General features: G+C 35.2%; 2 protein-coding genes across 4 annotated transcripts in view; one reads left to right on the top strand and one right to left on the bottom strand.

The window, feature by feature from the left end:
- The window catches only part of GRID2 (glutamate ionotropic receptor delta type subunit 2), a 1,471,756-nt gene that overhangs the window by 443,999 nt on the left and 1,002,731 nt on the right, over positions 1-25,026 (top strand). The window lies entirely within an intron of this gene.
- LOC102154144 (STE20-related kinase adapter protein beta-like) lies at positions 18,714-19,509 on the bottom strand (the record flags this gene model as incomplete). Its single annotated transcript, XM_038582447.1, is given in 3 exon segments — positions 18,714-19,030; positions 19,033-19,219; positions 19,222-19,509. Coding segments are annotated over 3 exon segments (705 nt in total), but the record flags the coding sequence as incomplete, so codon positions are not given.

Below are 25,026 nucleotides of genomic sequence, written 5' to 3'. Positions count from 1 at the left end.
GAGTGAGACTCAGAGATTCCAACTAAAGTGATTGATGGCCTGGAAATCAGGGCCCCTGAAGAAGAGTTCAGAGTTACTGTCACTTAGTTTGAGAAAGGATGGCAACTCACTTCTGTTAAAGACTATAGTACAAAAGATTTCTAAAATAAACAAATGTGTGAAAACCTCAAGAAAGAGGATAAAGTAAAAAAGAGAAGAGGATAAAGTAAAAATAAAGAGAATTTAAACTAAGTATGAGAATGTTATGAAAACCAGATGATATTTTTAAAGGGTTTAATTTTTACACTTAACTATAGAATTAGAAAGTCTCTTATCTGAATTAATAAATATGAATACCTAAATAATGACAGTATGAAGAAAACTTTGTCAGTGCTTGTTCTCCAAAAAAAAGTTATTTTGCATGTTTCTAATGCATAAACCATTTCTGATAATTCTGTAAAAATTAGCATGCAGACCACTTAATGCATAATGGAATACTTAGTGTTTTTATTTTTTGCACAGGTTTCTCAATTTTTTTTGCCTTTGTAAGACTAATGTAACTTGTAGTATTAGGCATTTCATAGTCTTGTAGTCTTGAGAGTACTAAAGGTTTTGGTGCCTGTTGTATTATTTTGGGAAGAGTAGCTCATTAGTCAGTTTGATTAGGAGTTGGAAAAAGACTCAGACCTCCCCATAGCACTGAAAAAGCTCATGGAGTCTGTTTATCCAGATCCCCAGGAACTGGAGCATGGTAGGAGGAGACAGGCAGCTGTAAAGAATAAGGACTTTCCCATGTTAGAGGAAATACAAAATATATGTGAGGAACATATACTGTAGAATCAAACTACCTGGGGTCAAACTCTAATCTATCAGTAAATTAAAGAATTTATGCCTTCATCTATAAAATGGCAGTGATGATGACATGGACTTCATTATAAAGTAAGTATTGTAACCACAGAACTTAAACCAGTAGCTGAGACAGCATATAAAAATGATACAAGGGTTCGTGATTATCACTAAGAATTATTTATGTGGGTTTCATCTGTTTGCATACTCTTTTTGAACCAGTGGACTTAGAAATAGCATTTTGTTTTTTAAATACATTATTTATTTTCCTTTTAGAAATAGCATTTTAACATCCAGACTTAAAATAGCCATTTGGGGGGTGCCTGAGTGGCTCAGTCAGTTAAGCATCTACCTTCAGCTCAGGACATGATCTCAGGGTCTTCGGAATGAGCCTTAGTCAGGCTTCCTGCTCAATGGGGAGTCTGCTTCTTCCTCTTGCTTCTGCCCCTCCCTCTGCTTGTATGCATGCTCTTGCTCTTTCTCTCAAATAAATAAATAAAATCTTAACTTTGTTTTAAGTGACCATTTGGGAAAAAGTAGTATCTTCCCAGACTTATTTAGATGAGGTATTTTTTTAAGCTTAAACTTAAAATATAAAAATGCAAGAATTTTCTCTGATAGTACACCTTTCTTTTTTGTAAGCTATCTTTCCCAACAATAGTTTCTCTTACTCCTGTGTATATTCTATATTTTCTTTTACATCTATTGTGAATTTAAACAATAAAAAAGAAGGATTTCATTTTCCTGAGAGCATCACTTTTGTTATTACTTCCCAAATGTGCATGTGACACTGTCTGTGCTTCATACCATAATTAATGGATATATCCCTATGGAGAAGGTTACTTTATGTATCAGCTAGAGGCTGTGTCTAAGGCCAGGCCATGAACTGCAGGCAGAGCTGATGATGTTCAGTAGCCATTATTGTCATCCTTACCTCTGGAATCTAGACCTCAAATATGGGCATCAGATTGACCTTCTGGCTACTGGCTGAGCTCCAGCAGACATAATATGCAAATGAATTTTAAACTACGTTTCTGCCATTTTTGGGATACTTAATCGAACCTATTTGTCACTCCTTAAAAAATAAATCATTAATTTCTGTGTCAGGCACCACTTTAAGCACTGGGGACATAGTGAGGAAACAGGCAGAGAAGTTCTCTACTTTTAGGATGCGACCATAATATACACAAGTAAATAAATACTAGTGAAGATAATTTCATATTTTTTAAGAACTATTACTAAAAACAAAATAGATATAGCAATACAGAATGCCTGGGGTGGATTAAGCCATTTTCGATGGAGTGTCTAGGAAATGTGTCTTTGAAGAATCATTTGAACAAGAACTTGAATTAAGTGAGGGAACCTCCATGTGGAGATGGGGATGAGGACTGATGAATGTTCCCACAGCATTAGGAAAAAATGCAAAAAGGTTGAGGAATGAAAGAGCTTGATGTATCATGGAAACAAAAGGAAAGCCTGTGTGAATGAAACAAGGGAATTAAAGGGAAAAGTCTTTTAAGATACTATTGTTGAAGTACTCAGGAGCCATTCGTCTAGGAATCTTGCATTAATTGAATTCTAAGTGTAAGTTATTGCAAGAATTTAAGTAATGGCAATGGCATGGCATTATCATATTTACATGTTTTTAAAATTATTCAGTTTTAGAGTGCCTGGGTGTCTCAAATGGCTAAAAGTCTACCTTTGGACTCAGATCATGATCCCAGGGTCCTGGAATGGAGCCCTGCACTGGCCTCCCTGCTCATAGGGGAGTCTGCTTCTCCCTCTGCCTCTGTCTCTCCCCACTGCTCATGCTCTCTCTCTCTCTGTCTCAAATGAATAAATAAAACCTTTTAAAAAATTATTCAATTTTGTTGGAGAAAGCATTGTAGAAAGCACAGATTTTTATGAAATTCAAAACTTTGTGGACAGTGTGGAGAATATTGTGTTACCTAATCCAAAGTTGATTATGGAATGAAAAGGATACTCTCTGTGGAGATGGTGGAAAGGAATCAAAATTTCCCTTGGGGATAGACATCTTGATGGACCGGATTACAAATGTCAAGAAAAATGGAAACATCTCAGATATCAGGAGTTGCTTTTTTTCTTTTTCTTATCAAAGGAGAGCTGAAAATAAATCAGTTGTACACATGAGTTTGGAGCTAAGGGGAAAGGTCAGTTCAGAATTCATAAAGTTGGAAATCAACATACAGGTCATGTTTAAAGGCATGAGAATAGATAAGACCATCTATGAAGACAGTATGATAAAGAATGAACGGCCAGAGATTCAGCTCAAGGGCTCTTAACTCTCAGAGTTGAGTGGTTGGAGTAGGAAGAGCCAGAAAATGTTGCTAATAAAGAGCAGCCATTGAGGCAAGATGGAGAACAAAAGACTGTGGTTTCCTGGAAGACACAAAGGTATATTTTTAGAAGGAAGGAAGAATCCGCTATGTGAAATACTGCTGAAAAGTTGAGTAAGATGTTGAAAGAATTTACAGTTGGATTTAAGCAAGATAAAAGTCTCTGGTGACTTCTGCAAGAAAATTTTAGCAGGAATAGTGGGATAAACTGCCAACAGAGAGTTGTTTGACAAGAGAAATGGTGTGTGTTTAGGTGGAGGGGTGGCAGTGGGTGTGAGAGGAATCAAATAGAATTGACAAGTATTGATACACCTTTTTGAGATGTATTTCTATGAAGGGAAGTAAAGAAGCAGAGAGGAACATGGTATCAAGAGAAGATTTGAGACAAAAACTCTAAAACTAATGCAGAAGAGAATACTGATGATGCAAGACAGATAACAGATAACTGTAGGACCTAATGCCTTAAGATAAGAGATAATGGGATCCAGAGCACATGTATACAAGATGCTCTTAGTAAGTATACGGATATTTATTAAGCCAATAAGGGAAGATAAAAACTTATAAATGTAGACTGACAGGTCTGTTATTGGGAAAAGAGATCTGTTCTTTCTTCATTGTTTCTGATTTTCAAAGTATATGTCAAGATCATCAACTGGAAATAGGGGGAGGAGTGTTAGAGGTTTGAAGAACAAGATGCAATATATTCAACTCATGGAATGGAAGTGAACAATAATGAATTGGTGAGATGCAGAGTATATTAGTACCTAATTTTTTACTTTCACTTTGCTTATATAATGTGGCTATTTGGAAATTCACAAGAACCATTTTTTGTTGCAACATTTAGATTTTAAATCTTGTTGATTTTTTTTTTTTAACTTTTTGCTAAGTAAACTTTGATGTGCTACCACACAGTGTGGCCTTTTGAGTCAAACAGGCCTGATCAACAGGATAAATTCCTTAATATGTAAGCCTTAACTTATGGCTCCAATGAGGATGATATCTTCAGAATAAACATCTTGAATTTAAACCTGGACTACTGACTGAGGAGCCTCCAGCAACTCACTTATCTGGAAAATTAGAATAAAAATAGTTCCTAACTGGGGTGCCTTGGTGGCTCAGTCAGTTAAGCCTCTGTCTTTGGCTGAGGCCATAATTCTGGGATTCTGGATTGGAGCCCTGAGCCAGGCTCCCTGATCAGTGAGGCGTCTGCTTTTCCCTCTCCCTCTGCCTCTCTACCCCACTCATGCTCTCTCACTCTCAATTACAAAGGCTAAAGAGGATAAATCCTTTGCCAAGTATTCAATCTCTTAATTGGACAATGCCAGTGAAAATTATCTATCAGTAACAATGGTGACAGTTGTAATAATCAGGATCTAGTACTTGATAGTAGTGTCTTTATGGAGATGAAGTTCTCTTTTTTCCTTTTCTTTGCTTTCCGTTTTTTTTTTTTTTAATATATTTTAACCAAAGCATCTCCTCTTGTTTTGATATCAGTTGAGTCCATAGGGGATAGTCTTAACCTATATAGATGTAAAGAATGATCCTACTTTGATCAAGTGTGAAATTTAGCATATTATATTGAAACTATATATGTCAGAGAACAGAAAAAACAGAAGAAAAAGAAAAAAGAAAAAATTTGGTATAAAATCAATTTGAAAACAAAGATGGACTATTTAAGGTAAATTATTCCTTCTAGTAAGAACAATAAAAATAGTTTTTTAAGAAAATAGTTTTAATTTAATTTAAAAATTTATTTCCTTTGAATAACAACCAGTTGGGAGGCCCACTAGCAAAAGAAAACATTTTGATTTTTTACTCCAGGGATAGGATTCTAGAGAATACATGGAATTATTAGGAAAGGTCAGTTGGCTATAATATAGAGAAGGTCAAATCTTAAAATGCCATTCCTTACATCTATTCGTAAACAGACAGGTAGGTGATCTTTCTGTGGAGATCAGTAATATCTCCAATAAAATCTGGGTTTTCAAATGTATACCAACTTCCCTTTATGACATTATCTTCCCAAACTTTTTTTTTATATAACTATATTCCTGTCAGACTGACCTTGTTGCTCGTTCTCTGATAGGTCTCATTCCATATCTATTTGCATGCTTTTGCTAACAATGTTCTTTATACCTTAAATATTTTTTCCTTCATCTCCTAATGTTAAAAACCCTATTTATTTTTGTTTCTCTTTTTTTAAGATTTTAAGTAATCTCTACTACCAATGTGGGGCTCAAATTTACAACCCTAAGATCAAGAGTCGCATGCTCTACCAACTGATCAAGCCAGATGCTCCTATTTGTATAGTTTTAAATCAAATGGAAAGGTACTTTCTCCAATACTTTACATCTGTGATGGCCTCCTCACTTTGTAAATATTGATTGCTCAATTTTTATATCAGATGTGTTTCTAAATAGTTCCTAACTGCTAAGAGTTAATTATATATATCAACTGACACAATATACTTAATTCTAGTATTAAAAGTAATATTAAGTATATTCTATATATGTGTATGTGTATCATCTAGGCTATCAAGCTCATGGAGAATGGAACTTGTATTAAAAGTGTTGAATTCCTCTACTAATAGTAATTTATATATAGATGGTATTTAATAGATATTTGAAGAAGCCAGTGTCATGAATGCTGTGCAGTACCACCCAGATCTCTCTTCAGGACTGAAAGATTTCTTCCTCTAGCTGCTGGGAATGTTGCCCAGCCAAAAACTCAGCTTTTTTTGGAAAATTCTTTGGCTGAGGTAGCCTTCATTCAAGGTTTGCTTTCCTTTTGTTGGGCAGCCCAAATCCAATGATTGGTAACATGAGAGGATAAAGGCATAATTATCTCACCCAGGAAAGCTCTCCAGGGCCATCAGGGCTTCTTCCAGGTTAGGCACAATCACAGCCTTACCTCTAGCTCTGTTCCTTCCTGTTCCTTCTCACACACCCAAAATTGGTGTTGGTTCTGAGAGCCTGAGCCCTAATAAATCTCCCTTATTCACATCTCATTTCACAGAATATTTCCTGGGAAACACTCAATGTATGGCAGGTAGGAGGGAAAAAGTATAGTGAACCAAAAAACACAGTTTTATACTATGCTGTCTTTCAAGCTTTTAAAATCACATCTGCTATTAGGCAGTGACATTTTGAGCTTAATTTGTTCTTAAGAAATTTACAGATAGCTATGAGTACTCTTGATCATGAAGTTCTAGATAATCAATTTTTTTTATGTCTAACATTCATTAAAAGACAGGTTTTACACTAATAAGATGCAACAGCCTTTAAGCATTCACAATACTAGGCAATTGGTCATATAGAGAAGTGACTAAATTTTCCTTATTAATTAAGTACACTGTCTGGCATGTACACTGTTCTACATGAACCTCTATTTCATGTATTGAATTAATGCCCATTTTAGCTAGATTCAATACTAGGTCAATTATTTTTTATCCAAACTTTGATCATTGCAAACCATAGTGAGAAAAAAAGGATTTCTAGAATTGGTTTTCTGTTTGCGTTATGCTAGAATGTATCCATGCTAAAGAAAGATCACATTATTCAAATTCTAACTTCTTTCTAGTTTTTATATTATAAATTGCGATTAACTTTTTGTGTGGATTTTTATAATATGGAACTACTGATTAAATTAGGGTAGGAAAGTAGCAGCAAGCTATTTATACTGTTTCAGTGTATTTTCTAATTTTAACTCTGTGCTCTGGTTTCTCCATAGCTCTGTTTAGTCAAACGTAGAAAATAGTCATTGAAATCTTTAGAAGACTATATTCATGATGATAGTAGACAATTCACATGTGGTCCAGCCCATAGGTTCAAAGGTTATGGAGGTGAAAAGTGACCAAACATTTTGTGTCTAAATGCCACCAAAGTACAGACCTCAAAGATTATCTCATGCTGCACATCTTGACACTGATTCTGTGTTCAGCGGTCCTTGGAATGTGGGAAACTGTGTATGTGTAAGCTGTGATGGCAACTTCAGGGCTCACAGGGAAGGTCTTATGAAATATGAATAGACTAACTCTTCTACCTCCTTCACCTTCCCCTCTTTTTCCTCTCTGTCAAGATGCACAGCTGGTGAGGAGAGATCAAATAATACTCAACTGAAATCGGCCACTTCCTTACCCAAGGGTTCTAAGAAAGATTTCATGTCACTGAAGTAAAGAAAATGCCAAATTCCTGACTCACACACTATTTCTCTCCTAACCAGTATTACAAAGTTCCTTAGAGCAGTGTTATCGAGTGTTGAGTTCTATAGGTATGCAGTAGGTAAGTAGCTGAAAAATATTGTCAATAGACCTCAAGAGGATCTGATAAACTGTCAGGTTTTTTTTTTTTCCTCTTCTAGATAGGTTATAGGAAAACATTCAGCTTTTATTTATGCTGTTGTAACAATAAACTATACTGAATTAGAGTGAACTTTATGTAAGGATTTTTTATTCATATATTCAATGAATATTTTATATATTAGCTTCTAGGTTATAGTCACTGTTCTATTAGCTTCTAGGTTGTTTTTTTTTTTTTTTTTTTAGCTTTTTTAGCTTCTAGGTTATAGTCACTGTTGTTCTAAGCTTACAATTAATGGTAACAGAAAGAAAATTAATGAAGGGAGGTTGGAAGAAAGGAAAGAAGAAAATCAGAAGATGGTAGGTAGTTTTAAAAATAAGATAGAAAGGAAGTTTAATAAGGTAGAGTGCTATGTGTAATGTAATTTCATTTAGAATGGCCATAGAAGGCATTTAAGATTAAAACAAAATTAGAAGGGATAGGGATTAAATGAGGTAATTAGCCATAGGATTATTGAAGATATACTTTTTTTTTTTAAGATTTTATTTATTTATTCATGAGAGACACAGAGAGAAAGAGGCAGAGACACAGGCAGAGGGAGAAGCAGGCTCCATGCCGGGAGCCCGATGTGGGACTGGATCCCAGGACTCCCAGATCAGGACCTGAGCCAAAGGCAGGCGCTAAACCACTGAGCCAATCAGGGGTCCCAGAAGGGATACTTTTTAAAGAGAAGGAATAGCAAATACAAAGACCCTGAGGCAGGATGGCGTTTGCTCTTTTTAAGAACTACAAAGGGAGCCCAATGTGATGGCAAGGCAATGAAAGGTGAGAGCCGGTAGATGACACAGAATTACAAAGGACCTTGAAGTGCTTAAAGACTTTGCTTTTCTCTGAGTAAGATTAGAAGCCTTTTGGGATCTAAACAGAGCAAAGGCATAATCTCATTTAAATTTTAAAAGAATCACTGGAGCTGTTGGGTAGAGAATGGAATGTAAAAGCTAAAGAAATATTTATATCTTTTTCATGTTAAAAAAAAAAAGGATTAGAGACAGGAAGTTTAGCATGGTAAGGTTAACTCTTCAAGGAATCAGACTCCTTAGATTTTTATTCCCCTGTATCCTCTGCACAGAGCATCACTTCATGGTCCAGAAGGGGCGCTTGTGCTCTAGTTCTCCTATCCATCTTCTGGCCTTTCCTATAAAGGCGCTTCCTGGAATTTGTACATAAAACTTCAGCACAATAGCATTGGCCAAAATTGAGTCCCATGATCTTGCCTCGCTGTAGGGAGGCTTAAAAATATATTCCTTATCCTGGGCCTTCACTTGCCCAGACAAAAGAAAAAAAATCAGAGATTTTTAAGTTGTTTTCTTGCTAAATGATTAGGGAAGCATTTCATAAAAGTACAAAGAAGAAGGACCACAAATTGAGACTTCTATTTAAATAACTGATGTTCAAGCTTAAGATATTAAAATATGGTCTTTGGAAGGTATCTGGACAGCCCATTGCTCCCTAATTCAGAGTACCTGCTCTCTCTCATCTTTCTGCATCACTCGTATTTTCCTTCCTGCCTTACCTTCTTACATATCATTCTTGCAAACTTTGGGACCTCATTTACATCTTCAAGGAGTCTTCTATAGCTACAGATTTTTTTTTTTTAAGATTTTATTTTTGTTTATTCTTGACAGATGCAGGTAGAGAGGCAGAGACACAGGCAGAGGGTGAAACAGGCTCCCTGCAGGGAGCCCAATGCAGACCTAGATTCCAGGACCCCAGGATCAGGACCTGAGCCAAAAGCAGACACTCAACCACTTAGCCACCCAGGTGTCCCCTCTAGCTGCAGATTAAATCATTTAACCTGTCTTTTTCCCTAATTAATATCTATATTTTTTCTTTATAGAAACAACAAAATTTGTAAATTTTTATATGTGTATTTCGTTGACATCTGTCTCATTTACTAGGCTGTAAAAGACATAAGTGGGATTTGTGTCTTCTTTGCCCAACATTGTAATCTCAGTGCTAGCTCAATGACTACTAAGTAGTTGTTTAGATATATTTGTTGAGTAAGTGAACATCTGAATAAATGAATTCACATAGTATTTGTAGTAGAAATCAAGCCAGGGAGATTGGATTTAAAGGTCTTAATTCTAAAGTCCAGGAGATTAGAAATTTCCTGGAATCATTTCAATAAGTGTATTAAAGCTATTAGAATAATTTGTGCACAATGCATGTGGCTTGTGTATACATAACCGCATTATATCATTATATCTCATTAGCTCTTTATAACGCTTTTAAAAGTTTGTGAGATTGGAAAGCTTATAAACTAAATAGTAAAACTTAGGTTATTTTATAGGCCTAAATAATTATTCTTATACTATTTAGAAATATATGAAGTAGTCTTCTGAGGAAAAGCACCTGCTTATATTTTCAATTTTATACTAATTCTCTTATCATATGAGGTTTGTACGATAAACTAAGATAAAAATAGTATCTGTCATCAGTACATCTGCTTCATTTAGAGATTTAAGAATCTGAATTAAGAAGTTATAGAATACAGGGAACTGATTTCAGAGGAAGGTCAGAAACATAAAAGCAAGTTACTTTGACAAATTTGAGTATTATTTTTCATTACAAATCAGTATCTACGCTCATTGTTACACACACTGGCATAAATGCATATAGGTAGGATAAACAAAATTTATTTGGAAGTATTCATTGATCTTTAAGGATGGTCGCTACTATTTAATGACGCAGAGAGCTTGTTTGGAATATGAGACAGTATATTTTCTTGGAGTCCTGTCAACCATGCAGATAGTTGATAGCTTCTCACAGTCAGACTGACACTTTTAGGTAGAGGTTTACTGTAGCATATAAGGAACAGTGACCTGTGATACAGCCAAATGACTGCAAAAATGGTATGAAAAGAGCTTTCAACTCCCTATGGCACTACTAATGTACCTGAAATTTTTAAAGTACGTTTTAGTAGTTATGAAAGGAACCAGATACAGAGCACTGAAGACTGGTGCCCTCACTTTATCTACCTCAGCTCCCAGCACAAGAGAGGCATCCCCCCTGATTGCTATCATCACTTGTAGTGGAAGCTCAAGGGATGTAGAAGATTACTTTATTCTCAATTTGATCTTGGCCCTCTCTGTTTGATCCTTGCCTCTCTGCTGAAATTTAAATTTAGTGAGATTCAAGGGAGAACTTTTATTTTGATATGCACTTCTATAGATACCTAGAAAGAGACTAACGTATTATACATAACTTATCTGATTTGCATACTGCTTCTCACTAAAAGCTTGAGCAGCATTTGACTGGCAACTTCAGGAAATAGGTTTCATGGAATTACTGTCAGTGCAGGTAACCCTCTGATTCATAGAGGTATATTTTCCTGGAAAAGCTATTGTATGTTAAAACAACATTAGTTAAATTAAATTTTTCTCCCAGAAAAAGTCACAAAAGAGAATTCTCTTTGAAGACTTTGTATTTAATTTCTTTTAAATTAGAAGAGTAACAACTCACTGAGGATAACAACTAAGTCAAATAAATTGAATGGAGTGATACATCCGTAGAGCATAAGATTTTCTAAAAGTCATATACATAATTTAAAGAGTAACTCTGGGGGATCCCTGGGTGGCGCAGCGGTTTGGCGCCTGCCTTTGGCCCAGGGCGCGATCCTGGAGACCCGGGATCGAATCCCACGTCAGGCTCCCGGTGCATGGAGCCTGCTTCTCCCTCTGCCTATGTCTCTGCCTCTCTCTCTCTCTCTATGACTCATAAATAAATAAAAATTTAAAAAAAAATAAAGAGTAACTCTGCTATTCATAGAAAAGTGTATTCAATGTGATTAAAAAAAATCACTCATGTACAAAAGACATGGTTTTATATCTTGAGATTCTTCTGATTAGTTGATGATACTAAAAGAGATAACTTAATCTGTTTGATCATAAATACACATCTCAGTGGGATTAATAGTACCTATTTCACTGGTTGGTTTTAGATGTAGAATATCAGCTATGGGTTAAATGAGATTGAATTGAGTTTGTATCTCAGCTCTCCATTAATTAGTAGATGAGAGCCCAGTCGATTTTACTCGGATTCTTTGATTGCTACTTATCCCCAGTATTCATTCTCTCTCACTCCCTCTTCGTATTTTTCTTCCCCTGGACCTAGGGAAAATCATATGACTAAGTAGTGGTCAGTGGGGTTTGAGAGGAAGTGATGTAGGCACTTTCTGGATCTCACCCTTTTCAGGTACCTCCTTGCCTTCCACGTTCCTTCCAATGGGCTGGAATGTGGACATGGTGGTGAAGAACTAGCTTAAGCCACGTTAATGAAGGCAATACCGAGCTATAACAGAGCTACTAGTATAAAGAATCTAGGTCTCATATGATCTGGTGAAACAAACCTGCCTTCCCCAACTGACTGTAGCTCTGCACTGCCAGGTGAGAAGGAAACTTCTATGTTATTCAAGGCACTGTATTTTTGTGTTTCTTTATTATAGCAACTTGGCCTATAGCCAGACTACAGTGTCTTTGAGGAAGGGGCCAAACTCTCCATGGCTTGAGTTCCTTTTCTTCTCTTTTCTTTTCTTTTGATTTTATTTATTTATTAGAGAGAGAGAGAGAGAGAGCGCAAGTGGGATGGAGGGGGGAGGGGTAGTGGGAGAAGGACATGCAGACTCCCCTGATGGGCTCAGTACCAGGACCCTGAGGTTATACCTGAGCCACAGGCAGACACTTAGCCTACTGAGTCACCCAGTGTCCCTTGAGTTTCATAATCCATGAAATTGAGATATAAATGATAGCTACTCATAGGGTTATGTTGAAGACAAAATAGTTCCTGTATAAAAACATTTAAAATAGCACCTGACACATAATAGCACTCAATTATTAGCTGTGTGTTTTTTTTTTTAATTTTTTCTAACTATACTGTAATTGTCTTTTAAGTTTTTATTTTTGGGTAACTTCTACACCCAATGTGGGGCTCAAAATCACAGCCCTGAAATCAAGAGTCACATGCTCCACCAGCTGAACCAGACAGCACCCCTAATTATTATTACAATAATTGTTATTTGTATGTTTAAAAAAACTATAAAGTTAAATATATTTTTAATCTTTAAGAAAGACATGATGAGTAATACTGGAAAAATAATGGCTGAAAAGAACACCTTTAATTTCAAAGCTTGAAATTAAGTAGTTTTTATTTGTAGCCCCAAAACTTTTTGAAGAAAGTTCCTGAGATGAGTTTTTAAATTTCTTTTTTGAAAAATCAATACACAGAGTTCTCTTTTGCTAGTGTTATGTGTGTGTCCATGTGCATATATATATATATATATATATAATATTGCAAATTTTTCTGGAGTACATCAGGTTTTTTGATCATTCTTCTGCCTTAAGAGAAAAAAAAATCTTTTGGTTTCTAGGGATGTCATCCCATCAGGCTTTGTAATTATGTCTGTCACCTTGATGCCATGTGATTATTCTAATTGGTGGCTCTCCTTTACACCTCATTCTCTTTTAAAAAATTCCATGCTCTCCCCTAGACTGCAGACTTTTGTCCAAATTCTTTAGCATAGCATTTTAAAATACTTCCAGTTTAGCAACAAATTAGTTATAACAGTGAGCATTTATTGTAGTCTGATTTTTCTCAAAGCATTACATGCACAATGGCCATTTTTCTGTATTCATAAAAATATCTATTCTTTACCTTATGCCACATCTTATTTTCGAAATGTTCCTTAGGACAGTACTCCTGACAGATAGTTCATGAAAACTGCATTCTGTTGTCAAAAAAATTATGAAATATTGTGGATTGCATTCCTTTCTTGGAGATACTCAAGGTCCATTAACTATTAGTGTCTCTGAAAAGTCCTAGGAAAACAATATATATTTAGATTTAACCTAGTTTTCCCAAACATACTCCTAAGAGACAGCTTCTTTGTAGAGAATCTGTTAATCACAGAAAACTAGTTGTGTGGATCTTACTTTGTGAAACTTATTCCCAAAAGATTACAATCACCCTAATCATAAGAAGTAATATTATCTTTCTCTCATCACCAAACACACAATTACTTTCCCTTTCCTTTCTGTTACTGGAGCATTCTTTCTTTTTTGTCATTGCTACTCTTTCTTATACTTAGGTAGACATATCACTCCCTGTATAGACTGTTTGTTCATTTAAACTACTTTTTCTTCTATCAGACATTGCCTGGTATAGCATATATAATGGATGATTACTGATTTTTTTCTGTATTTCATCCCTTTGTATTTGATTGAAGTATGTTGCTTTAGGAAATAAAATACAGTAGGATTTTTAAAATTTAAATTCAAGTAGTCAACATAAAGTATATCCTTAGTTTCAGTTGTAGAGTTCAGTAATTCATTAGTTGTATATAACACCTAGTGCTCATCACATCACATGCCCTCCTTAATGTCCATCACCTGGTTACCCCATCCCCCACACTAGCAACTCTCAGTTTGTTTCCTATAGTTCAGAATCTCTCATGGTTTGTCAAACCAAGAGAAACCAAAAAATACAATAAGACTTGATCATGTGTTATCTTTCAAATGGTCTAATGTGTTGTTTGTTCATATAATTCCTCCATTGATTATATCTTTTATGGAACTTTATGAATATCTCCCTCTATATAGTTTAGTTTCAGAAAACAGAATCTGCTTATCTAGTATAAATAGAAAATGATTTTTGTAGGTTATTTAATGCCTTAATAGGATTGAAGAAAGAATTCTAGATTAAGCTGTCCGGAAAGAATCACAAAACTACCTCCCCCCCCAACCCCCACATACACACTGAATGGAACTGCCCAAGGAGCTAATGTCTTTTCTATGATGAGGAGTTACTGGCTTGAGAACCATTCCACAGTGCCATGGTCAACATGCCTCTATAGTGAAGGAGCTACTACACTCGAGAAACTGCAATGATGAGAAAGCTGCCTTTACTATTGCTGGGTTCAGAACCACACGAGACTTACTTCAATCTTGGCTCCTCCTCACCTACAAAAATGATGATAGGACAGTGGACACTTATTAATGCTGTAGATGTCTCCATGACAATGTTTGCACGTAAAAAGAAAAGCACAACCTTTGCCCTTTTCCCTTCCAAACCTTCTGTGACTCTGTCTGATTGGCAGAATGTAACTGTCATCTAAAACCCTAGCAGCCAGGAAGTTTAGCAAATGTATTATTTCCCTTTCCAGACTCTGCTGTACAGAGAGGCACAAAAAAGGTGAAATGAATGTTGGAGCCAGTCCAATGTCTACCGACATTAACTATTAATCTTGTTTTATTTAAACATAATATCCTTCCTTATTCTCATACTTTGTCACCTTTCTGTTTATCTCTGTGTTTGATTTTATATGCCCTTGTCTTTCTCTTATGCAGCTTGAGTTAATGCAGAGACTTCCATCTCCTCCGAATGGAATTTTATACAAAGGAAGGGAAGCAGTAGCTTTTTCTAATTGTCACGTTAGATGAACTAAGAGCATTTCTTAAAAACATAACATGCTGTATCTTCCCTACAATATTAGGTTTATTCATAAACAACACTCAGATTTATTTCTTTCCACAATTCTGTGTTGTAGATATTAATCTTGTTTTACCAGGAACAAAATTGAGGCACTTTGAAAAATTATGTATTGAATATTATGCATCTTGTAAGTTTGGGACCCATGGTCTCTTCATAATATAGTGCAGTCTAAGAATGCCTACAATTTGAAACATGCTGAACTCTATTTTCCCACATTTTGACTGGAAAATAAAAGTAGAGAGTTTAAATTACAGTGCAGTGTGCAAAAGCCCATATTACTATTTCTGTCTTGGGACCTCTTTTATGGTGAGCAGCACAGTTTCACTGATGCATACACATCAATTCTTACCTTATTGAAAGGTGATGCTACGTTCTCTGAACCTCAGCATCCAGTGCAGCTTTCCTTTGCTTTAGTCTCTGAGGCTTCTTATTGTCGGCTAATTTACATGCTCTGTCAAGTCACGCTAGAAAAATCACCTACTCATTAGTTTAGCTCAAATAAAGCTTATATGGTCTGCAAGCAGAATATTCCTTCACTTTACTTGTGTCATCTTTACTTCTTAAATATCTATTCTGAATAATAAAAGTCTAATTGAATGAAATGTCTTCCAATATAGTCTGTAATATTATCAACCCACTTCCATATGTTTCTGAATTATACTAACCACCAATAACTATGGATATCGAACTGTGGATATTTAACTGCATTGCAATTCTCTTTGAAATGCTATTCAGGGGTCAGTTGCAAAAAAACATAGCGGAAATATCTTTTGAAACATCACATTCATTTTCACAGATCATATTGTAGTTCCCTAGGATACTAGGATTTGGAAATCATTTAACAAGCCCAGTTATATCTTTTCACTTTACTGTATTTTACTTCTGGATCCTGTGCTCATGATGCAATAGTTATATCAGAAATATTATTACAAAAAAGGAACACAAACATCTCTTTTAACTAATATGAAATTCTTGGTGAGATTTAAGTATTTAAAGACACTTTTCTTTGCTTATTAAATGTAAAATATGGTATAAAAACCTTTCTACACTCCTTAAAAGACTAGTATTTGTATCTAAAATTAAGGACATCAGTACAAATTAAAAATATGTAATATACTATGAAATACTATGTGAATTAAGAGATTAATAACATGATTTTAAAATTATTCGTATAAATTCAAACAAAAAAGGTATAATATTTTAATTATTTTATTTTTTATTTGATCTATTTTAAGGAGGCCACAGCGACATTTTTGTCCATTAAACTATCATTTGGGGACAGCCCCGGTGGCACAGCGGTTTAGTACTGCCTGCAGCCTGGGGTGTGATCCTGGAGACCCAAGATCGAGTCCCACGTTGAGCTCCCTACATGGAGCCTGCTTCTCCCTCTGCCTGTGTCTCTGCCTCTCTCTCTCTCTCTCTCTCTCTCTCTGTCTCTCATGAATACATAAATAAAATCTTAAAAAAAAAACACTATCCTTTGGGAATAAAAGAAAACAAACCCAATTTTACTAGTTAAGTTTTAAGATATAATTCAGAGCTATTTAGTAATTTTACAACATATATGCCACTCACATGTTGCCAAACAAATTACCTTTTCTCAGTTATACATATAGTTGCATAGGTATTCATTACAAAAATTATTTAAGCCCTGCTACATGCCATATATACTTTTAAGTATTGCAGTAACTAGATTGAATAAGATAGCCATGAACCCTGACCTCTTTGTATTTATAAGCAAGCAATGGAGAGATACATTAAAAATAACAATTATAATTAATTAGTTTTAATTGTGTAATGGTCTATGAAGAGGTAATACACAGGCTGTAAGAACATGTAAATGGGGGATGCCTGGGTGGCTCAGTGGTTGAACATTTGCCTTCGGCTCAGGGTGTAATCCCAGCGTCCCAGAATCAAGTCCCACATTGGGCTTCTTGCATGGAGCCTGCTTCTCCTGTTTCTGCCTCTGTCTCTCTGCCTCTCTCTGTGTCTCTCATGAGTAAATAAATACAATCTTAAAAAAAGAAAAAAAAAAAAAAAGAACATGTAAATGGCCTGGACTTGCTCTCTCAAGGCAGTGGTAGAAGTAGTCATGTAAGGCCTTTCTTTATTCTCCAACCAAAAGAAAGAGGGAGTTAATTAGCTTAGATAAGTGTCAGGTAGAAGAATGTGGGATGGAAGGGACAGTAGGGGTTGAGTGTTCAAAGAGAAGCAGATGGCTAAGGCTCCATATAATGTCAACAGCCTATGGCCCTGGGAGAGGAGACTGGCAGGATCTACATCATATAGAGCCTTGTAAGGTACATTGGGGATTTCGAGGAAACTCATCAGTGTATCTTTTCTTAGTCCTTTATTGGGCACACCATATAGAGAACTGTGGTTTCATTGATAGAATGCTAATGTGGATTACCTATTTATAACATTCATTGAGAGTGAAACTACTTCATACACTAAAAAGGAATGAAAGAGTGGATTGTTTCTCAGGATATTTGAAATTCTTCCAGAAGCTTTGTAAATACTCAATATTAAGCTATACTATTTCACGATATTTTAGTAAACTTTGAATTATCATTGGAGTTGGATTTTTTTTTTACTTTCTTCTTCAAATTACTCATAATGCCTAAGTATTCTTAAGCAGTTCTCAAATTTCAGTATGAATTCTTCTTCGGTACTCTTGGGTAGAATTCAAGAATCTGTGTTTTGAACAATGCCTTTGGTTGGTTATTTTGCAGGAGATTCATAGATTTGTACCTTGATCACCATTTCCCTAGAAGCAAAAAGATTGGTGAGACAAAACAAAGCAAAATTTAGGGCTCCGCAAACTACCAAGTTTGCACAAATAAATTGAGCCCCAGATTATTCATCTCTAAATGAGGTAGTAAATTCTATGTATCTATCCTCCCAGAAGAAGTCTACGCCATTGGAGGTCATCTTGATATAGCAAATTAAAATTGCATATCCATCCTAATTTAACTAAAAACTTCTTTTTTTTCCCCATTAGTCTTTCAAATAGACTTGGACCTTTTCAGTATGCATGGGCTCTGCATACTTCCATGTGATTCTTGTCTCTGTAACCCAGAGTTAGCTGGCATACAATTTGCAGCAAAATACATACTACTGCGCAGGGTTCTGATACCTTGCATTCTTTTCCGTAACTTGTATTTGTTTTTAATATTAAAATCTGGGAATGGCAAATGGGTTTAGTTGAATTGTCAGATTAATCACTGGCCTCAACACATGGCCTCCTCTGTCAGAACTGTCAACCTCTACACTGCTCATTTCTTGTGTCCAGGTTCAAAAATGATTGATGTTCACAGCAAAACAATTCATTTTTTAAAGCTACTAGTGTCATCACACATAAAGGATATTGGTTAATGTGTGCATTATGTTTAAGAAGCTAGAAACTCTGCAGGTAAATGTCACACTAAAGAGAATTTTAGAAAATTAATCTCTGACATGCTATAGGAACATGATGTAATCTGGTAAAAAATAACAGGTATGTTTTGATAATCTCAGATTAAAGCTTTTCTTCCTTTTAGAATGACTGAGGGAAAAACAACTGCTGTGTGTGTGTGTTTAATCTTTCATCATAATGATGATTAGCTTTTAAAATGTGTTTTAGTTTAGTTTTAAACTGTTTTTAGTTTAGTTTTAAAATGTCCTTTTTTTTTTTTTTTTTTTTTTTTAGTTCTGGGCTCAGCCACGGCTGCACTGATGTGCTGAACTGTGGGAACTCATACACAGCCTTATGTCTCTGTACGTGCTTAACCAAACTATGCAGGTGGGACAGGCCAGAGAGGGTCACTAGGCCATCACCAGAAATGAGGATATGGCTGGCTTTAATACTCCTGTGAATACAGCCATTTTGATGCAGATAGCTCAACCCTCTCACTGCTCCAAAGAGAATGTTTCTTATTAAAGTTTCACTCATCCCTTCAGGAAAGTAAGTCTTCAAAAGTTGACTTGCCGAACCATAAACCATAAACGGAGAAATAACCCAAAGCAGCTGCCAACAGTAAAAACAGTCCAGTAAGTTGTAATATTGAGATGCCGGAAAAAGTGAGATAGAATCACTGCTTTCTGTAAAGCTTTCAGGAGTTCATCAGTGCAGTTTTCTAGATTTGTAATTTTTATAGTCACCAGTGTTCCTGTGGGAGTATGACGGGCAAGATGGACAGTTGTCAAGTTGTCAAACAACCTCTTCCTATTTCCACTTGGAGTTCATAGTGAGAAACATTGGTGGAACAGATCACATCCTTGGCTCTAGTGGTTGGAGGCAATCGGGAAAAGGCTGGCTCATCAACCAAGTATTGATGGATATTGGTTTCAGACTGTTTTTCAGGTCTGAGTGATTCAACTTGTGTTCGTGAAGTGCAGAAACAATCCAAGAGAGACATTGAATCTTTTTAGTTCACAGAAAATGTCAAAAACCCATCTACTCCAAAAGATTTTTGCTTTATCTTCAAGATGAAGAAATATTCCTGGTGTGATATAAAATATTCCTATGTGTGATATAAGTAGATTCTTCATAAGACAAGTAACTTCCAATGAAATAGTGGATGCTTTTACTCTGACAAGATTGGTATGCTGGTTCAGGAAAATTAATTCCTGTATCGTATATTTTAGGTCAAATCATAGGTCCCATAGTTATGGTACTATATAGTGTGATATTTGCTCACTATTACTAAAAAAGTCTCTAGTAGTTATTTTCCTTGAATACAGGAATTAAAGAATTAGTATTGGATACACATCTTCCACACATATACCACCTCCTCTCTGGACACACGTGAGTGGCTAGGTATGTGTGTGTGTATATGTATGTATGTATAAGTGCTTGATCTACAAGAGCATTAATCAATTAATTTATTTATTTATATATTAAATTTTTATTTATTTATTCATGAGAGGCAGAGACACAGGCAGAGACACAGGCAGAGGGAGAAGCAGGCTCCATTCAGGGAACCTGACATGGGACTTGATCGCTGGTCTCCAGGATCCCACACTGGGCTGAATGCAGTGCTAAACTGCTGAGCCACCCAGGCTGCCCTACAAGAACATTGTTATTTAGTTGCATATTTAAATTGTTAGTGTGAACTAGAATTTTTGTCCATTGCTAGTGTTTAACTTTTATAATTAAAGATCTGCTAAAAACAACCTAGAAAGTAATATATATATATATATAATATAAAATATTATCTCATGCCTCTGTGAGAATTGTTCTTTGTACTTTTGTAGAGAGACAATTAAAAAAAGAAGCTGTGCACAACCTTCACATGGGGAAAAATCCCAAACTTCAGGGTATTAAAATTAATAATGATTTGAACTCACACTGGAAATATGTGAATGAAGGTAGCCTGTCAGTAAGTCCCTGAAAAGAACTAAAGGCATTTTTTTTTTTTTTTCTGAACCCAATAGAATTTAATTATGGAAGACAGCAAGGAAAAAAAAATTACTTATGTGAAGTGGTCTCAAATACTGAGTGGGGAATTTTAATATGTGAAACAATTTCATCACATAATTAAATTGCTCAGTATAGAAGTGAGTTATCCACCCACCAAAGTGTCTATGTAAAATATGTCTTCATCAGTGATATTGGAGAAGAGATTGCTGCATCGCATGGGGCATTTGTATACATTTTGTTGAATCTTCAGTCCTAAAGTTTTGTAGTTCTAACAGTTTATCAGATTTACCAGTACTGTGAAGACTTCATTCCTTCACTTAACCTGTTCAACCTAGAAAATTAAAACAAAAACAAAACAAAACCCCTAAATTCCTAATTTTTCTCCTTTTTCCATTCCTAATGAGTTCAGATACTTACTGTGTTTTGTTTTGTACTAGTGTGGGGGCCTCAAATCAGTCACACCATCCAAGTCCAAATCTGCTTAAAAATTTTCAGTGACTCCCCATATGTTGCTAAGGGAAATATTAAATCATTAGCATAATACTCAAGGATCTGGTATGGCTTTTCTTTTTAACCTCCCCTCCTAATGGCATTGCTTTTTAAAAAGGGTGTTATGGACTGAATTGTGTCCTCCCAAAATTTCATATGTTGAACCTCCAGCTCGCAATGAGACCATATTTGGAGATAGGCCTGTAAAGGTGAAACTAAGGGCAAGTGAGATCATGAGGGAGAGGTTCTTATCCAATATGACTGGTGTCCTGTTAAGAGAAGGAAGAGACACCAAGAATGCATGTACAGAGAGGAAAGGCTATGTGAGGACATAGCGAGAAAATAGCTGAGAAAAGAGGCCTCAATAGAAACCAAACCACTGACACTTTGATCTTGGACTTCAAGCCTCCTGAACTGTGAGAAAATAAATTTCTAGCGTTTAAGCCATCCACTGTGTGGTATTTTGTTATGACAGCCCCAGCAGACTAATACAAGGAACCTATTTTTTATGTCCTACGCAAATATCTAGAGACACTTTTTTTGTTGTTTTCAAATCCCAGGGATGCTATTGGCATCTATTGAGTAAAGGCAGGGGATGCTGTTAAATATCCTACACTGTGAACGACAACTCCACATGCTTATTCCATCCAGAATCTCCCCCTTATGATCAACATGTTCATAAAGTGTTGAAATAGAACATTCAGTTCATGTTCTCATCCCCAGGAAAATGTTTTCATCAGCTCAAAGACAAATACTTGTTCCTCAATTCTACCTTCACTGCTGTTTTATATATTTAATATATATATATATATATATATATATATATATTACTGCATTTTATAGTTAATTTTCAACATTAATTATTTACCTTTCAGTTATTTATATTAGAATGTGAACTTTATTAGTATTGTTTCCATGAATTACTGAACCTTCTATCCCTGTATCTTTCAAAGGAATTTATATGATTTAACCTAATATTTTCCTAACTCCCCATTGCTAAAAACTGAGATATCTAGTTCTGTATCATGGACATTCTGTTGAACATGTTCAGGGAGTTTAGGAATGAATACTTTCAACAATTATCTCAGGTGATTGCAACAAACTGGCAAGTTTAAGAAATAAGAATTTCATTCAATTTTAATATACTAAATGTCACATATGCCTGAGATATCTAATGGATTACTTGTATAAGTAATTGTGACATCTGACAAGTTTGACAATAATGGTTTTATAGAATTATGGTCTGTAAGAGAGCTGTATCATTTAAGTTGACAAATATGAAAATTACAGCACAGAATTTAAGATTTAATTATGGTCCCAAATGGATAGATTGGGTGCTCATCTCCTATTGGGTGCTCATTAATGATTTTTATCTAAAGATATCTTCAGAGTATCATAAAAATTTAAAGCTTGTTTATATTTAAAGATAATCTGTTCTAATCCTTCATTTTATAAGAAATCATAATCTTCAGAAAGTTTCAGTTAATTGACCGTCTTACCTGGCCCATATTCTGATATCTAGACTAGGACTCTACCATTTCATTCCTACTGATTCCTCCAAAAATTATTTCAGTTCACTCACTGAGTATTCTCCATCACATGTGTAAAATGTAAATTAATATAAAAATGAAAATATTCATTAACTTTAACATGCAATTTTAAAGATGTTCGAGAAAAACTATGTGACATTTCTACTAACATTTCTATTGGATTAAAAAATCGACTTGAATTAAATCATAAAACTCTGTGTGTGTGTGTGTGTGTGTGTGTGTGTGTGTGTGTATGCATGTGTTTGTATGTGTGTATTTTAATCAGTGTCCTTTCTGGAATGAAGTCAGTGTTCGGGATTAGGTTATATTTGGATACCTCTACCAAATTATACAAGCCAGCTTTTCTAGCTGAAATATGTTGTATTCATTAGCTTTCATTTTCATATGCTCTTTATATTTAAATAATGTTTTGAGTGAATACTGATAAATCCTAGATCTCCTCATCATTCTATTAATTAGGAAATACTCATAAAGTTAAAAAACAGAAATTCAACTATAGAACTTAAACACAGGAGAGTTTATTGTTACATTTAAAAAACATCTAGAAGAAAGCAGTCCTAAATTACTAAAAACATTAAAAAAAAAGTCATCTTCTACTCTGCCATAATTAGCACTTAACTTCCATCCTCAAGGTTGAAGATGGCCTGGATCTCCAACTATGACATCTTCTTTTTAAACAGGAAATAAAGTTGGAGGAAGGACAGAAAGCTTATCTTTTTTTTTAAATTTTTATTTTATTTTATTTATTTATGATAGGCACACAGTGAGAGAGAGAGAGAGGCAGAGACATAGGCAGAGGGAGAAGCAGGCTCCATGCACCGGGAGCCCAACGTGGGATTCGATCCCGGGTCTCCAGGATCGCACCCTGGGCCAAAGGCAGGCGCTAAACCGCTGCACCACCCAGGGATCCCCCAGAAAGCTTATCTGCCAGATATCTTCCTTCTGGCTCTCCAGTGGGCTCTCTAGTTAGCACCATTAATAACAGCGACTTGCATCTTATTGGCCACTCCGAGCCATGAGGGAGAACACAAAATACAGTCTTCTCAGTGGGGACATTGTCATCTTTAATAATGGCATGGCTTTGTTATTATAAAGAAGAAAATATATATTGGGTAGCTAGCAGCAGTCTTTCCTAATCTATGCTTTATTATTTTTGCTTCTCTTTAGCTCTTTTCACCTTTGGTTAAGGAATCATGTTCGTAAGGTCTAATTTGGTATAAAAATGAAAAAATATCATCTTATTACTGAAGAAGGTCATCTAAATACTGAAGGTGATACATGGCAGCAACTTTATACATAAATCACAATATACTGGGGCACTTGGGTGCCTCAGTCTGTTAAACCTCCAACTCTTGATTTTGGATCAGGTCAGGATCTCAGGGTCCTGCAGTGGACCCCCTCTCTTTGGGCTCCTTGCTCAGCACGACTCTCCTTGTCTCCCTCTCCCTCTGCCCCTTCCCCTGCTCTCTCTCTTAAGTAAATAAATCTTAAAAAAATAAATTATGAAAGCAGAAGTAAAAGGGGCATGAAAGGCAATGTTTTGAATAAAGCAGGGATGTTTTCATTGTTGCACTCTTTTCATTAAGGCTTAGCCTTAGAAGTTCAGTCCTTGAAGAAAAGGTGAGTATGGGCTTCTTTCAGATAAGTAACACTGGCATTAGCTTGTGTCCGTTCAAGGCCTGTTAAGCCCTCTGTTCAAGGTGGTGAATATTCTGTGTATTTCTTATATTACAGTTAAACTGTTCATGCATGATCATAGAAAGCTAAAGGGATTAAAACTTCTTTTTTTCATACATTCTGGTCCTGGATTATTATGTGTCCACCCATCCAAATATTTCATTAAACATTCTTCTTTACTTAGGGCATTGGCAATTGAGGAGGAAGGTTTTTTTTTTGTTTGTTTTTTTTTTTTTTTTTTTTTTTAGCAGGTCCAGAAATCTTCTACCATGACTATTTAGCAAATCTAGTAATTATATATTATCAGATAAATGACTATAAATCATTAATTATTGAAGTTATTAAACCTTACCTATTTGGAATCAATGTTGATATAACTTTATACAATTATTTCCCTTACTATTTAAATTTAATTATTTTAAGTTTCCTAGACATTAACATCTTCAAAGTGATTTTAATTCATATTAAGATTTTTAACACATTGTAAAATAGTTGAGATGATTAGACATTTTTTTCTGTATTACATTTTATTTGTATAATTGTATTTCTCGGCTCTTATTTTTTTAGAATATTGTAAGCCAATTTTTCATGTCTATTATACTATCTACTATTAGGCTCTTGTTCTTCAACCATAGCTTCTACATTTATCAATGTATATTAGGAAGGAGCATTTGAAGTGTTAGATATGTTCTATGTATTCATCTGAACTGTATAATTTAAGATATATACATTTCATGGACGTATATTATATCTAAATAAAATTTAATAATACACTAGAGATTATTTTTAAGTAGTGTAGTTTTTTTATTATAAAGCAAATGGTTTGCAGTACATTGCTAATTTTTATTTTCAAGAATAAGGATTATTCTGTTTCTAATGTTTCT

This window comes from Canis lupus, chromosome 32 (genome assembly GCF_011100685.1).
Source record: "Canis lupus familiaris isolate Mischka breed German Shepherd chromosome 32, alternate assembly UU_Cfam_GSD_1.0, whole genome shotgun sequence".
Lineage (NCBI taxonomy): Eukaryota > Metazoa > Chordata > Mammalia > Carnivora > Canidae > Canis > Canis lupus.
This window is presented reverse-complemented; position numbering and strand designations above follow the sequence as displayed.